This window comes from Gymnogyps californianus, chromosome 7 (assembly GCF_018139145.2).
Source record: "Gymnogyps californianus isolate 813 chromosome 7, ASM1813914v2, whole genome shotgun sequence".
In the NCBI taxonomy this organism is placed as follows: Eukaryota; Metazoa; Chordata; class Aves; order Accipitriformes; family Cathartidae; genus Gymnogyps; species Gymnogyps californianus.
In genome coordinates, this window is record NC_059477.1 from 19715932 (window position 1) to 19728278 (window position 12347).

Consider the following 12347-nt stretch of genomic DNA (forward strand, 5'->3'; position numbering starts at 1 on the left):
ATGTGGCCTGCAGAAGTTGAGAAATGTGAGCAGAGTGTTGCTGTTTTCTCAGTTAGATTTTTATATTCTCCTTCTATAGATGTATTGAAGGAGGGAACGGGTTTTTTTCAGGGCATAGCTGGTTTTAAAATATATATGCCACTGTAACCATTTCATTGGCTGAATATATTTTAGTAGCCTTAAATGATTACAGCCTGTTAATGTATGTGCAAGACAGTTCTAATTTTCCTTGTAGTTGTCAATGGAATTTCTTAGAGACTCTTAGAAAATTATGCTTAATTCTTTTCCTAGTTTTCTGAGAGTTCTGTGAGTTCTGTTAGGCTTCAGTAAGAGTTGATATTCTGCTTTGAATAGACCAAGACATCATTAGAAGTATATAAAGCCTTTTAGCCTTAAAATAATAAGCAAATGAAATGTAATTTATTCTTTGAGAGCTTTCAAACTCATTATAGTTGCTTATTAACAGTACTTTAAGGGGTGACCCTCAACAGTGTTTCACAAGTTGCTTAGTTGTCAGATAGCTATTGCCTAACTTAATTATTTTTAAACCAATTGTTTTCTTACAGTAATAATCAATTACAGTATTAGTTCTGGCCATCTACATTTCTGCATAAAGAATTCTGTGTATTTGTTGATAGAATTAGGAAGTTACTGCACGATACTTGCTTTTAGATACAAAATACTTGCAAATACGCATCTCTGAAAACACTTCTTAAATCAAGTAACTATCCTCTTCTGTGAAGTATTTTCCAATTCAGTGGTTTTTAGTTTCAAGAATAAAAGAGTTGGAGAGGTCCTTTCAATAAGTCTCTAAGTTTCCTTTAGATCCATACTACTTAAACGTGCAGCTTGTGTTATTGCCACGTTGTTGCAGTAACTAGCACATGCATGCATTTTTCAGAGTGTACATAGAGCAAGTTAGTGTAAGAAGTAAAGAGGAAGTTGAAAATACTTTTGTTTTCGACTGTATAAACACACTCGTCAGTGACTGTGTTATTCTTTTAATGGTTGAGGATCGTTTCTGATCTTTTAAACAAAGCACAAATACTGTCTTTAATAACACACAGAAATAATTGTGTGCATGTGAGGTTTCTGTTTTCAGAATTTTATAGATTTATTTCAGAATTTTATACATTAATCTTCTGACCATTGCTGAAATCCGGTTTCCATAGAGCACTTTGTCTGAAAGTTGCAAATTACCTTTTTCCTCGTAGAGGATCAAGCCAGGGAGAGACCGAGTTTTACAGTCAGTATTTATTAGAACACCCATTAATTAAGCTGTTGTTATTAATAGCCAGTAAGTATTCACAGAGTGCCATAACTTACTCTTTCACTCGTACATAGTTACCTGGTTGCAGCAACAGTTGGGAGGCCAATCCCAGCTGCTTGCTCAGAGGTGGAAGATTGTACTGACATGCCAGTGACTTCTAGGTGGGTGTTCAGAAAGTGTTCAAGGTCAGGTTGGATGGGGCTCTGAGCAACCTGATCTAGTGAAAGATGTCCCTGCCCTTGACAGAAGGGTTGGACTAGATGATCTTTAAAGGTCACTTCCAGCTCCAACCATTCTATGATTCTGTGAAAGTCCTTCAAGGGGTCCATTCTTTCCTCAAGTGTATATATAATCCTGTAGTCTTTCTTTGCATATAGCAGCCACCGTGGTTTTGGATGTCTGAATTGCACAGCATGTTCATGCTAGCATACAGATTCAGCTGGGCTTTTGAGTTTATGAATTGTTGCAAATTCAACAGGGCCATTTTTCTCTGGAGCTTATCAGTTCTTGGGAGACTTTCACATGCTGCCTCTCAGCACTTCTCTTCTTGGCCTTCTGTATTTTGGTAGCTATTTCCTCATCCACACACGCAGGTACTTAGAGAAGCCACTGGCACAAACCCTTACAGAAGGGGCTGTTGTGGCATTACTGTTGTTGAGAATATGTGAATATCTGGTTAGTTTACGTTTTTGTATTAAAGCTATATACATGGCTCCATGGCTGCTGTTAGCCGACTGTCTCTTTCCCCTTTTTTATGGAAATTAGAATTACTTTGCCATAGCTATTTATTCTGTGGTGGTCATATATCTAAATTTATATTTATACGTATACTTTTATATATATGTGGTTGCCATGTATGAAGATGTTTCAGGTGAAAGGAAGAACAAGAAAAAGAGCTCTTACACCTCTGTTGGCTGTTAGGGGCAAACATGGGTGTTCCTGTGTCAGATCCCTACAATGGGAATGGACTTTGTAGTGGCTCCTTGCTCACAGTAACGAGACAGGTAATAGTGGCAAACAGCAGGCAGGAAAGGGTGAAGCTGGAACCAGTGAAGAATGACACAGTATTAATTTCTGAATTGACCGTTGCCAAAAGATTATCAGGGCAAGTATTCTCCCCTCATGCCTTCCTCTAATTTCCCACAGTCAAGCAGTTCAGTCTCCTTTATGTTTTCCCTGTGGCTCTGCTCACTGAATAAGATCTGCATAGCTGTTATACCAAATTCCTTATTTGCAAAGGAGTGTTTAATCCTGTCCTAAGAATATGCATTAGTCAACTCTTCCCAATTTTTTTTTCTGTTTCTGCAATTCCATACTAGATGTTTTCTTCTTTTGACTGAATGCTCATCTGTAATTCTAGGTACTGTGTTCAAATATTGTAACATTTATAAATACACCAGATTGATACTAAAGAAAAAATTCTTACTTTCCTCAATACAGCTCACTGTTATTTTCCAAAAACTCTGATTCACTGTAAATAGTCTTTTAGGTCCCTTGGGGAAAAGCCTGAACGAACTAATGAACCCTGATGACAAATCTAGCCTCTGAGCTTTTGAAGGGAGAAAATTTCATCATCTGAAGTCCTTTCTTTTTTAAAGCCCACAGTTTGCCAGCCCACTTACAGTTCTATGAAGTGCTCAGAGGAACACACGCATTTTGCAATGGATGTATAAAAAGAAAAACAATCTATAAGACAGCTAAGGCCTTGCTACTTAAAGCTTTGTGGATGAATTTTAAAAACTTAAGCTTAATTCAGAGCAAATGGTTATCAGTGTAGCCTATATGACACAGGTACAAGATGTTCTCTTTGAATTATGGTTTAACAGTGGAGCAACTAAAGTCTGCTGGTCTTAAGAGTGTAGTTTTGTGTGCCATTGATTGCAGTAGCTAGTGTCAAAAGAATAAATAACTTGGAAGAATCCTGTCTGAAGGTAAATCTGAAGTCTGACAATATCAAGGGTTTCCTGAGAAGGAACACATTAGTTACAATAAGGTATTTCTAGGTTTTCAGAAACAGCAAATGCAGGTACTACATTCTAATTGATAATATACTTTACCTGATTGCTAAGCTAAGAACTATAGTCAATTCTGTCTACTATGTACTTGCAACTAAGGAAATTTAATTTCTGTGCTCAAATAATTTCTTCTGCATCAGGATATGTATATATTTTGCAATGCTATGAATGTAACACTGCAAGTATTTTTAACTTAGTAGCACTCTAGTTAAGAGAAGTACATGGTAAGGGATAAAGGCTTAGAAATAAGACAGATTTTTTTTTTTCCCTTTTTACTGAACCATAAAACTCTTTTGTTTCTCTTGTTTAAATCTGGAACAATGGACTGAACCTGAAATGTACATAAGGACACCATAAAATGTCTTCCTTATTCAGAGTGTGGGTAGACATGATGGTGCTGATAGTGCCGTGGGTTTCTTGGCAAAAAAACCTCAATACCTGATCAAAACTGAGTTACAAGTAATAGTAGCCTTAGCAGAAATTGAGCCAGGGTTTGTCATAAAACTAAAATCACTGTCATTGGAACAATTTCACTTTGATGGTTTAAATGATTCATCCAAAGGGGTTTTTTTTTAATGTTTTTAATTGTATAACTGATTCTACTTGCATAATGTTATAGAAATTCTGATTTGTTCCATTGAACTGTGTTCATTTAACAGTCGGAATTAATGGTCTATAATTGTATTTTACAAACTGATTAATCTTTGTTTTTCCTCAGGAAGTGTCACTGCAGCAGACCGCACAGCCTACATCAACAATAGTTCGTCCAGCGTCGCTACAGGTTCCTAATGTACTACTTACGAGTTCTGACTCAAGTGTTATTATTCAGCAGGCAATACCATCACCAACATCTAGTACTGTTATTACCCAGGCTCCATCCTCTAACAGACCAATAGTGTAAGTTACATAAATCTTAGTAAAATGTTTTCTTACAGAATTTGAAAGTATTTTGTCTTGTTTACTTTCAGTTACTGTTTCTGCAGTTAATGTACAAATTTGAGATGCTTTGGTGTAATGTGGTGCTTTACTACATATGAAATATACAACTTTCACTACATGTGAAATAGTGATGTAGAGAACATGGAATTATAAGTTCATATTTTTGATCTCCAAATAAATATTACATTACAACTGTAAACAAACAAACCAATTTAAAATAATGTGTAAACTTGTTCTCTTCTCTGGATAAGTTTTCTTTTATATAGTTCGTTCCTTTTTCAGTCCAGTTCCAGGTCCTTTTCCTCTGCTGTTACATCTTCCTAATGGACAAACCATGCCTGTTGCTATTCCTGCATCTATCACAAATTCTAATGTGCATGTCCCTGCTGCAGTTCCAGTAAGTAAGCATGATGCTATATTAATTTGAAAGTGGAGCAGATTTGCATAAGTGCAGCATAGAACTTAGTTTTAAGCAGCTTGATAGCTGTTTTGGCTTCAGAGGGTAGTGCTGTCATATGCTCTCTGTTATGATAACATACTCAGGTTTTCTTCATTTTTATACTTTATCTGGTCAGCTTGTTAGACCTGTCACCATGGTGCCTAGTATCCCAGGAATCCCAGGGCCTTCCTCCCCACAGCCAGTGCAGTCTGAGGCTAAATTGGTAAGTGAAAAACTCCATTATTCCTCAAGAAGAGTAACTTGAGAAGTTAATTAAATTCTATTGCTTTTTAAAACAGCTTTAGTTTTCTTTTATTAGTCTAAATTCTGCAAGTACAAATTTAATAAAAACGGAAAAATAACAGCTGCGTTTATTTTACAGTTATTTCAAATTCCAGCCTATGTTAGTTCTGTTGTTAATGGTAATTTTGATCTTATTTTCAATCATTCTTTTAAATGAACTAGATTTTTAACTAAACTCCTTCTTGCTCCTTGTATTGGAGGATAGGAAATGTTAGTTGGAAGACAGACAAAATTAGTAGCATGTTAACAGTGAACATCACCTTCAGAGAAGCAGAATATGTTTCCTCCCAAAGGATATGATATTTCTTAAAAAAACTAGGAAAAGAAAAAGTTTTTTTAACAATGTTTTCAGAATCTCAACTGAATATAGTCCTTTTGGCAAGAGTTTTGTAATTAGATATGTATTACTGACATAGGAAATTGTTTTGTGTGGAGGTTGTTTCTGTTGTGTCGGGGCAGTTTTGGGAGTTTGGGGATTATTTGGGAAAATCATGAGTAAAACAAGCAGAAGAAAGTTTATTTTGTTTTTTTTAAAATATTAGTGATCCAGTTATAGTGGTAGTTTGAATTAATCAATTTCTTAAAATTTTCTGCAACATTAGGTAGTTGCTTTTCTGTTTTTGCTGTCTTGTTTGTTTGTTCCAACTGTTCTAAAGCAATAGAAAATCTATTATTAAACAATAATTAACCCATTTATGTATTTACAAGATGCCTCTGTAAACAGTCTCTGTCTTGTGAAGTAGTGTTCCCTCTTCTGACTCTTACTTTGTGCTAAAAAAGAATCAGGAACACCTGCTAGATAAAATACATTTTTGTACATCAATATTGATAAGTGGGAGGATGCCCTTAACATCCTTTGATATCTCATTCTTCTTGACCTAAACCTGTGGGCTTTCTTTCCTTACCCATTTTCTCTCCTCAGACCACAATGTGAAAAACAGTGAGTCTGGGAATACTAATTATTCTGCTGTCCGGAGTAATGGGATTCCAGTATAGTGGGCACACTAGAGCACATTCACCAAATACTGAAACTATTGTAGAGAGCTGGTCACCAGTGCAGTGACTTTTCCTAATGCTGTCAGGTCTTCCTTCATTATCCTCCTCTGTTGAAGACGATGACTTTTAAAATAGTGTAGAGAGGGACAGAAAGGAAGAAGGGCTGTTTCTGTGCATCCTTGTCCCCCTAGGAATGGGAAAAGGAATCTTTTAATACCTGAGGAAATATTTAAATGTAACCAGCTCTGATGAGATGACTTTAACTTAAATCCAGGAGAGAAGAATGTAAGAAAGTGAAAACAAGAACTGTTTTCTCAGAAATTGCACATTCCTTAGTCAGGAGACTCATGCACTGAATTCTGCTTTGTGAAATCCAGGAGGAATTCGTTCCAAATAATTTTGTAGATGGGCAAGAAATTAGGTTTTTAAGCATATTACTGAGTGATTTGCACTTATGAGGCTTTAAAGGGGGGAAGGAAATACATGTATGTGTTGAAGACTTTGATCTCACGTTGGAAGAAGCAATCACTCAGATGCAAAGAAAAACAGATCATTAGACTTAAAATTTAACAGTCTCATTAGTCTTCTCGTTAGAATTTAGCTAATATATGCATTTCAGTGATTGCTTATCTTTTTTTTAAGTGAGACTGTAAAAAGGGTATTTGCAGTATTTCTTCTTTCCTTTCTTGTCACAATATAAAGCATGAGCAGAATTCAAGAATATCAGAATTATGTATATTTCTTATGCTCATTTACTTTTATATAGTGCCTGTTCACAAAAATAAAAAACTTAATTTCTTATCACTCCTAAAGTAAAAGCAATTTAATGAGAAACTTAATGTTTATGTAGAAAAGCTTCCAACAGGAAGACTAACTCAATATGCCATGTGATGCATTGTTGGCAGATATGTGATGGTTTATTAACTGTAAAGTTCTACTTAATTTTTAAAATTTAATTCTTTGTGATGCCAAATCCTTTCTTTTTCATGTATCTCTTGAAAATAATTTTGCTTGCTACATACTAAATTCTGCAAAAGTATGGTAATCAGGTTTATTTTTCACTTGTGTTCCTGGTTAAGCCAACAGAAGACTTAATATTTAGTTTTACGGCTACTTGTTTGCTTTTTATTTCATTAATAGTTCACATTTAGAGTTGAAATATAAGCTATTACACCGAAATTTAATAGGTGAACAGTATATGTTTCATCACAGTATATGTTTCATCTGTTAACAGTATGCTGCAATTTGTGGATTTATTGATATGTTTAAGTTAGCAGGACACTGGGAACGCTTCCTGTGTCCTTTTGCCTACCATAGCCACATTTCTCCCTCATGTTGGGAGGCAGTCCTGAAGGGCAGAGCAGAGGAGTCCAGGAAGACTGGACATTCTTCAAGAAGGAAATCTTAAAGGCACAGGAGCAGGGCGTCCCCATGCGCCGAAAGCCGAGCCGGCGGGGAAGACGACCGGCCTGGCTGAACAGAGAGCTCTGGCTGGAACTCAGGAAAAAAAAGGAGAGTTTATGACCTTTGGAAGAAGGGGCAGGCAACTCAGGAGGACTACAAGGATGTTGTGAGGTTATGCAGGGAGAAAATTAGAAGGGCCAAAGCCCAACTAGAACTTAATCTGGCTACTGCTGTAAAAGCCAATTAAAAAAGTTTCTATAAATACATTAGCAACAAAAGGAGGGCTAAGGAGAATCTCCATCCTTTATTGGATGCTGGGGGAAGCGTAGTGACAAAGGATGAGGAAAAGGCTGAGGTACTTCATGCCTTCTTTGCCTCAGTCTTTAGTAGTAAGACCAGTTGTTCTCTGGGTACTCAGACCTCTGAGCTGGAAGACAGGGACAGGGAGCAGAATGAAGCCCCCATAATCCAAGGGGAAATGGTTAGCGACCTGCTACACCACTTAGACACCCACAGATCTATGGGGCTGGATGGGATCCACCCAAGGGTACTGAGGGAGCTGGCGGAAGTGCTCACCAAGCAACTTTCAATGATTTATCAGCAGTCCTGGCTAACCGGGGAGGTCCCAGTTGACTGAAAGTTATTAATTGTGACGCCCATCTACAAGAAGGGCCGGAAGGGAGGATCCGGGGAACTACAGGCCTGTCAGTCTGACCCCGGTGCCAGGGAAGGTTATGGAGCAGATCGTCTTGAGTGCCATCACGCAGCATGTACGGGACAGCCAAGTGATCAGGCCCAGTCAGCATGGGTTTATGAAAGGCAGGTCCTGCTTAACTAACCTGATCTCCTATGGCAAGGCGATCCACTTAGTGGATGAGGGAAAGGCTGTGGATGTTGTATACCTAGACTTTAGTAAAGCCTTTGACATCGTTTCCCACAGCATTCTCCTGGAGAAACTGGCTGCTCATGGCTTGGATGGGCGTACTCTTTGCTGGGTAAAAAACTGGCTGGATGACTGGGCCCAAAGAATTGTGGTAAATGGAGTTAAATCCAGTCGGTGGCTGGTCACAAGTGGTGTTCCCTAGGGCTCAGTATTGGGGCCAGTTCTGTTTAGTATCTTTATCAATGATCTGGACGAGGGGATCGAGTGCACCCTCAGTAAGTTTGCAGATGACACCAAGTTGGGTGGGAGTGTTGATCTGCTTGAGGGTAGGAAGGCTCTACAGAGGTATCTGGACAGGCTGGATCGATGGGCTGAGGCCAATTGTATGAGGTTCAACAAGGCTGAGTGTTGAGTCCTGCACTTGGGTCACAACAACCTCATGCAACGTGGCAGGCTTGGGGAAGAGTGGCTGGAAAGCTGCCGGGCGGAAAACCTGGGGGTATTGGTCGACAGCCGGCTGAATATGAGCTGGCAGTGTGCCCAGGTAGCCAAGAAGGCCAATAGCATCCTAGCTTGTATCAGAAATAGCGTGGCCAGCAGGATTAGGGAAGTGATCGTCCCCTTGTACTCGGCACTGGTGAGGCCGCACCTCGAATACTGTGTTCAGTTCTGGGCCCCTCACTACAAGACAAACATTGAGGTGCTGGAGCGCATCCAAAGAAGGGCAACAAAGGTGGTGAAGGGTCTAGAGAACAAGTCTTATGAGGAGCGATGGAGAGAACTGGGCTTGTTTAGCCTGGATAAAAGGAGGCTCAGGGGAGACCTTACTGCTCTCTACAACTACCTGAAAGGAGGTTGTAGTGAGGTGGGTGTCAGTCTCTTCTCCCAAGTAAGAAGCGATAGGACAAGAGGAAATGGCCTCAAGTTGCGCCAGGGGAGGTTTAGATTGGATATTAGGAAAAATTTCTTCACTGAAAGGGTTGTCAGGCATTGGAACAGGCTGCCCAGGGAAGTGGTTGAGTCACCATCCTTGGAGGTATTTAAAAGACACGTAGATGTGGCACTTAGGGACATGGTTTAGTGGTGGACTTGGCAGTGCTAGGTTAATGGTTGGACTCAATGATCTTAAAGGTCTTGTCCAACCTAAACGATTCTATGATTCTATGAAGTCTATCAGCCTAGTATTCTTAGTGTCTTTTGGACAGAAAGCTGGATGAAGGGGTGAAGCTGTGATGTTCCCTTCTCAACAATCAAGGCCCAGGAGTTAGGCTTTTTATAGATCTGTGGAATTTTCTTGGCTGTTGCTTTGTTTTATTTGTTACTTATTATTTGGAGAAAATTTTTATTGTTCTTTATAGACAGACCTTGCAGTCTCACGGGTTTTTTCATATTGCATTATAAAATGTAGAAATAGAATATGTAGCAAATACAAAAAAACATGCTTGAATAATTTCCTAACATTGCAACTATTACTCAGGTATTAAGTAAGTTTGGCAGTGTATGGGATGCAAAATTTGGAAAGTTAACGTGTTTTTTCATATCTCCAAAGGGTTTTGTCAAATAGGCTTTTGGCCATCATTGTTTGAATCTTTTTTTTATTCAAAGACCATACTTTCCTCATATAGTATTCTGCATTTTCTACTATCATATGTATGACAATACTATTTCAAGGTATTCTTAATTGACACAGATCTACCTACTTCAGAGGTTGAGTAAAATTCTTGAAGAGCTGTTTGCAGTAACTTTGTCACTTTAAGATGCAGCATCCCCAAATTGCTGAATTGTTATCAGATATAGATCTGTCCTGTGTAGGAGGCACAACTCCTTATGTTTTGGATGAAATACCTGGCACAAACCAAGGCAGGAACCGGGCACTTCCCTTCATTTGTGCTATGTGCCTTTCTTTACAGAGGCTATTTCTGCAGTTTGTTTCTTGCATGACATTTCAAGGAACTAACGTATTTTAGAGTTTCATAATAAGAAAAGCATTTTGTGCTCTGATTTCATTCCTCATCTCAATCATTCATTTCTTCTCTTACCTGTTTACAAAAGGCTACTGTTGTGTAAACTTCCATTTTTTTTTAAGTGAAGGTGAGAACTAAGTTGATAAAAATCAAATTACAGATTGTAGTGCCATTATTTCCTAATGATATGGAGTTTAATTATTTAAATATGGATTTGGAGAACTTGATTTCTATATTTTTATTAATGTGAAAACAACACTTTTCTTCTATTTTGATGAATACCTGTTGTTGCATATACCACATTGTACATAGAGCATCATATAGTTGTTTATATAAAATCATGAATGAACTTTGGTAAAACAAACTGACATTTTGATTTCTAAAAGCTAAAACTTACAATAACTGGAAGGAGACGTCTTTGGTAATGGGCATAGGATGCCTTCCTATAACACAATTAAAATTTTTCTTCAGCCATCCTGGAAGTCTTAAAACCCTTTAAAGATAAGGGAACTAATATACTTACTGGGTATTTTTTTTTTCCCACTATGGACAGCTTTTGGAGACTTTTTTTCAGTTTGTAAATGGGCTCTCATGACATTTGAAAGTGTTTTTAGATTAGAGTGTCGAAGCTTAATGCGTAATAATCAGAACTGTGTGTGTATTTCTATATTTGATAGAAGTGTCAAACTCCTTCAGCATGGCAGTTTTGGTTATTCATGTGAAGCGAGTTACTGAGATGTCACTTCTAGAACTCTGTTCTTTCTTTGCTGAAATGCTCTTTTCTCTGGTTACCATTAAAGTTGCCTGACACTAAATGATCACATGAATTCCATAGAGGGACAGTTGTGTGTGAGAACAGGTTCACTGAGTGAAATAGCAGATAGAAAAATGTATACCAACTGCAAGGAATAATGACTGGGAGGAAAAAAAAAGTCGTAACAAAAAAAAGAAAAAAAATATAAAAGCCATGACAGACAAAAATTTAAAAATTTACTATGCAGTGAGCCAAATCCTTACGATTGGTTACATTATTGCAAGAGGCTCTCGACTGAAACAGCTGAAATTTAGTGGAAGAGTGTGTTAAGCACAGTCTTAGTGTCTGCTTCAGCACTGAAACATATACAGTGCTATACTTGTTTCAGTGCTATGAGATAATTACATGGAATTAGATTACATTTTAATTTTATTGTCCAGTATTGAAGTTATTGTAGTGAACAGAGCGGGTCCATTCACACCTATGAAAGGCACTGTTACTATAGTTTTTAACATTCTTGGATCCTTTTTCTCCTATTGCTTGTAGAACTGAAGTGAAATATGACTAGAGATTTTATTCAGACACAAGCTGTCTTTTACTGCTATTCTTTTGAAAATATCCTTGTATCTTGTACTGAGAATGACATTCAATAGGAGTGAAAATGAGTTTCAGATTTCTGTGGCACACAGTAATATAAATTGTCAGTTTTTCTGGCGTGACTCTATATTTGTTGTTATGCTAAAGAAACTAACTTCCACATACTTAAGTAAAATCAAATGCATAAGTCAGTTTTGTGGTGTTTTAGAGGGGCTTAGAAGTAGATGCAGTAGGTGTGTTTAAAAAAACCAAAAATACTTCCTCACTAAGATAAGGATGTATGATTCTAAATATTACAGAATTGCTTCTGATCTTTTTGTGAGAAGATCTGTAATTGTATGTTTTCTGTATATGAAATGTGAGCCATGAGTTACTCCTAGTCGTAAAACATCGTTTTTTTGAGTGTACAGCTTGTGGACACAAACTTAATGTTCAGACCCTTCTGCATGGATTGCAGAAGTTTCCGAAGAACTTAAAAATTGCTTTAACACTGAATGTTTCCCTCTGTCTCCTCCTACCCATATAAAACCTTTTGTCACAATCTGAGAAATACCTTGCACGCAGTGGGCAACCAGTAGGCTTTCTGCAGGAGGCTTCTACTGAGAAGTGACAGAGGGCAGCTTGGCAAATGTTCAGAAACCAACATTAACTTGCTGGAGCCCGGCATGGGACCTTGTGTTCAGCAGAATTCTTCTGACCTGTCTCTCTGCATGCCGAGCTAATCAGCAAACACCTAATGAGCCTACTCTAAAGAAACAGACTCTCTCACAACCTACTTCATTT

The 12347-nt window shown here is 37.9% G+C and overlaps 1 protein-coding gene across 6 annotated transcripts in view; it reads left to right on the forward strand.

Annotated features, from left to right (window-relative positions):
• Nucleotides 1–12347, forward strand: part of ATF2 (activating transcription factor 2) — a 52970-nt gene that overhangs the window by 19009 nt on the left and 21614 nt on the right. For 4 of the 6 annotated variants that reach the window (XR_007766738.1, XM_050899857.1, XM_050899856.1 and 1 more), the window contains 3 exons: nucleotides 4004–4182; nucleotides 4507–4621; nucleotides 4800–4886. Coding sequence is in view for 5 of the 6 variants with exons in the window: in XM_050899857.1 (XP_050755814.1) it covers nucleotides 4004–4182; nucleotides 4507–4621; nucleotides 4800–4886 (381 nt within the window). In the remaining variant the exon portion in view is untranslated. The remainder of the gene's footprint in view (nucleotides 1–4003; nucleotides 4183–4506; nucleotides 4622–4799; nucleotides 4887–12347) is intronic. The other 2 variants (XM_050899859.1, XM_050899860.1) reach the window with 1 other exon arrangement.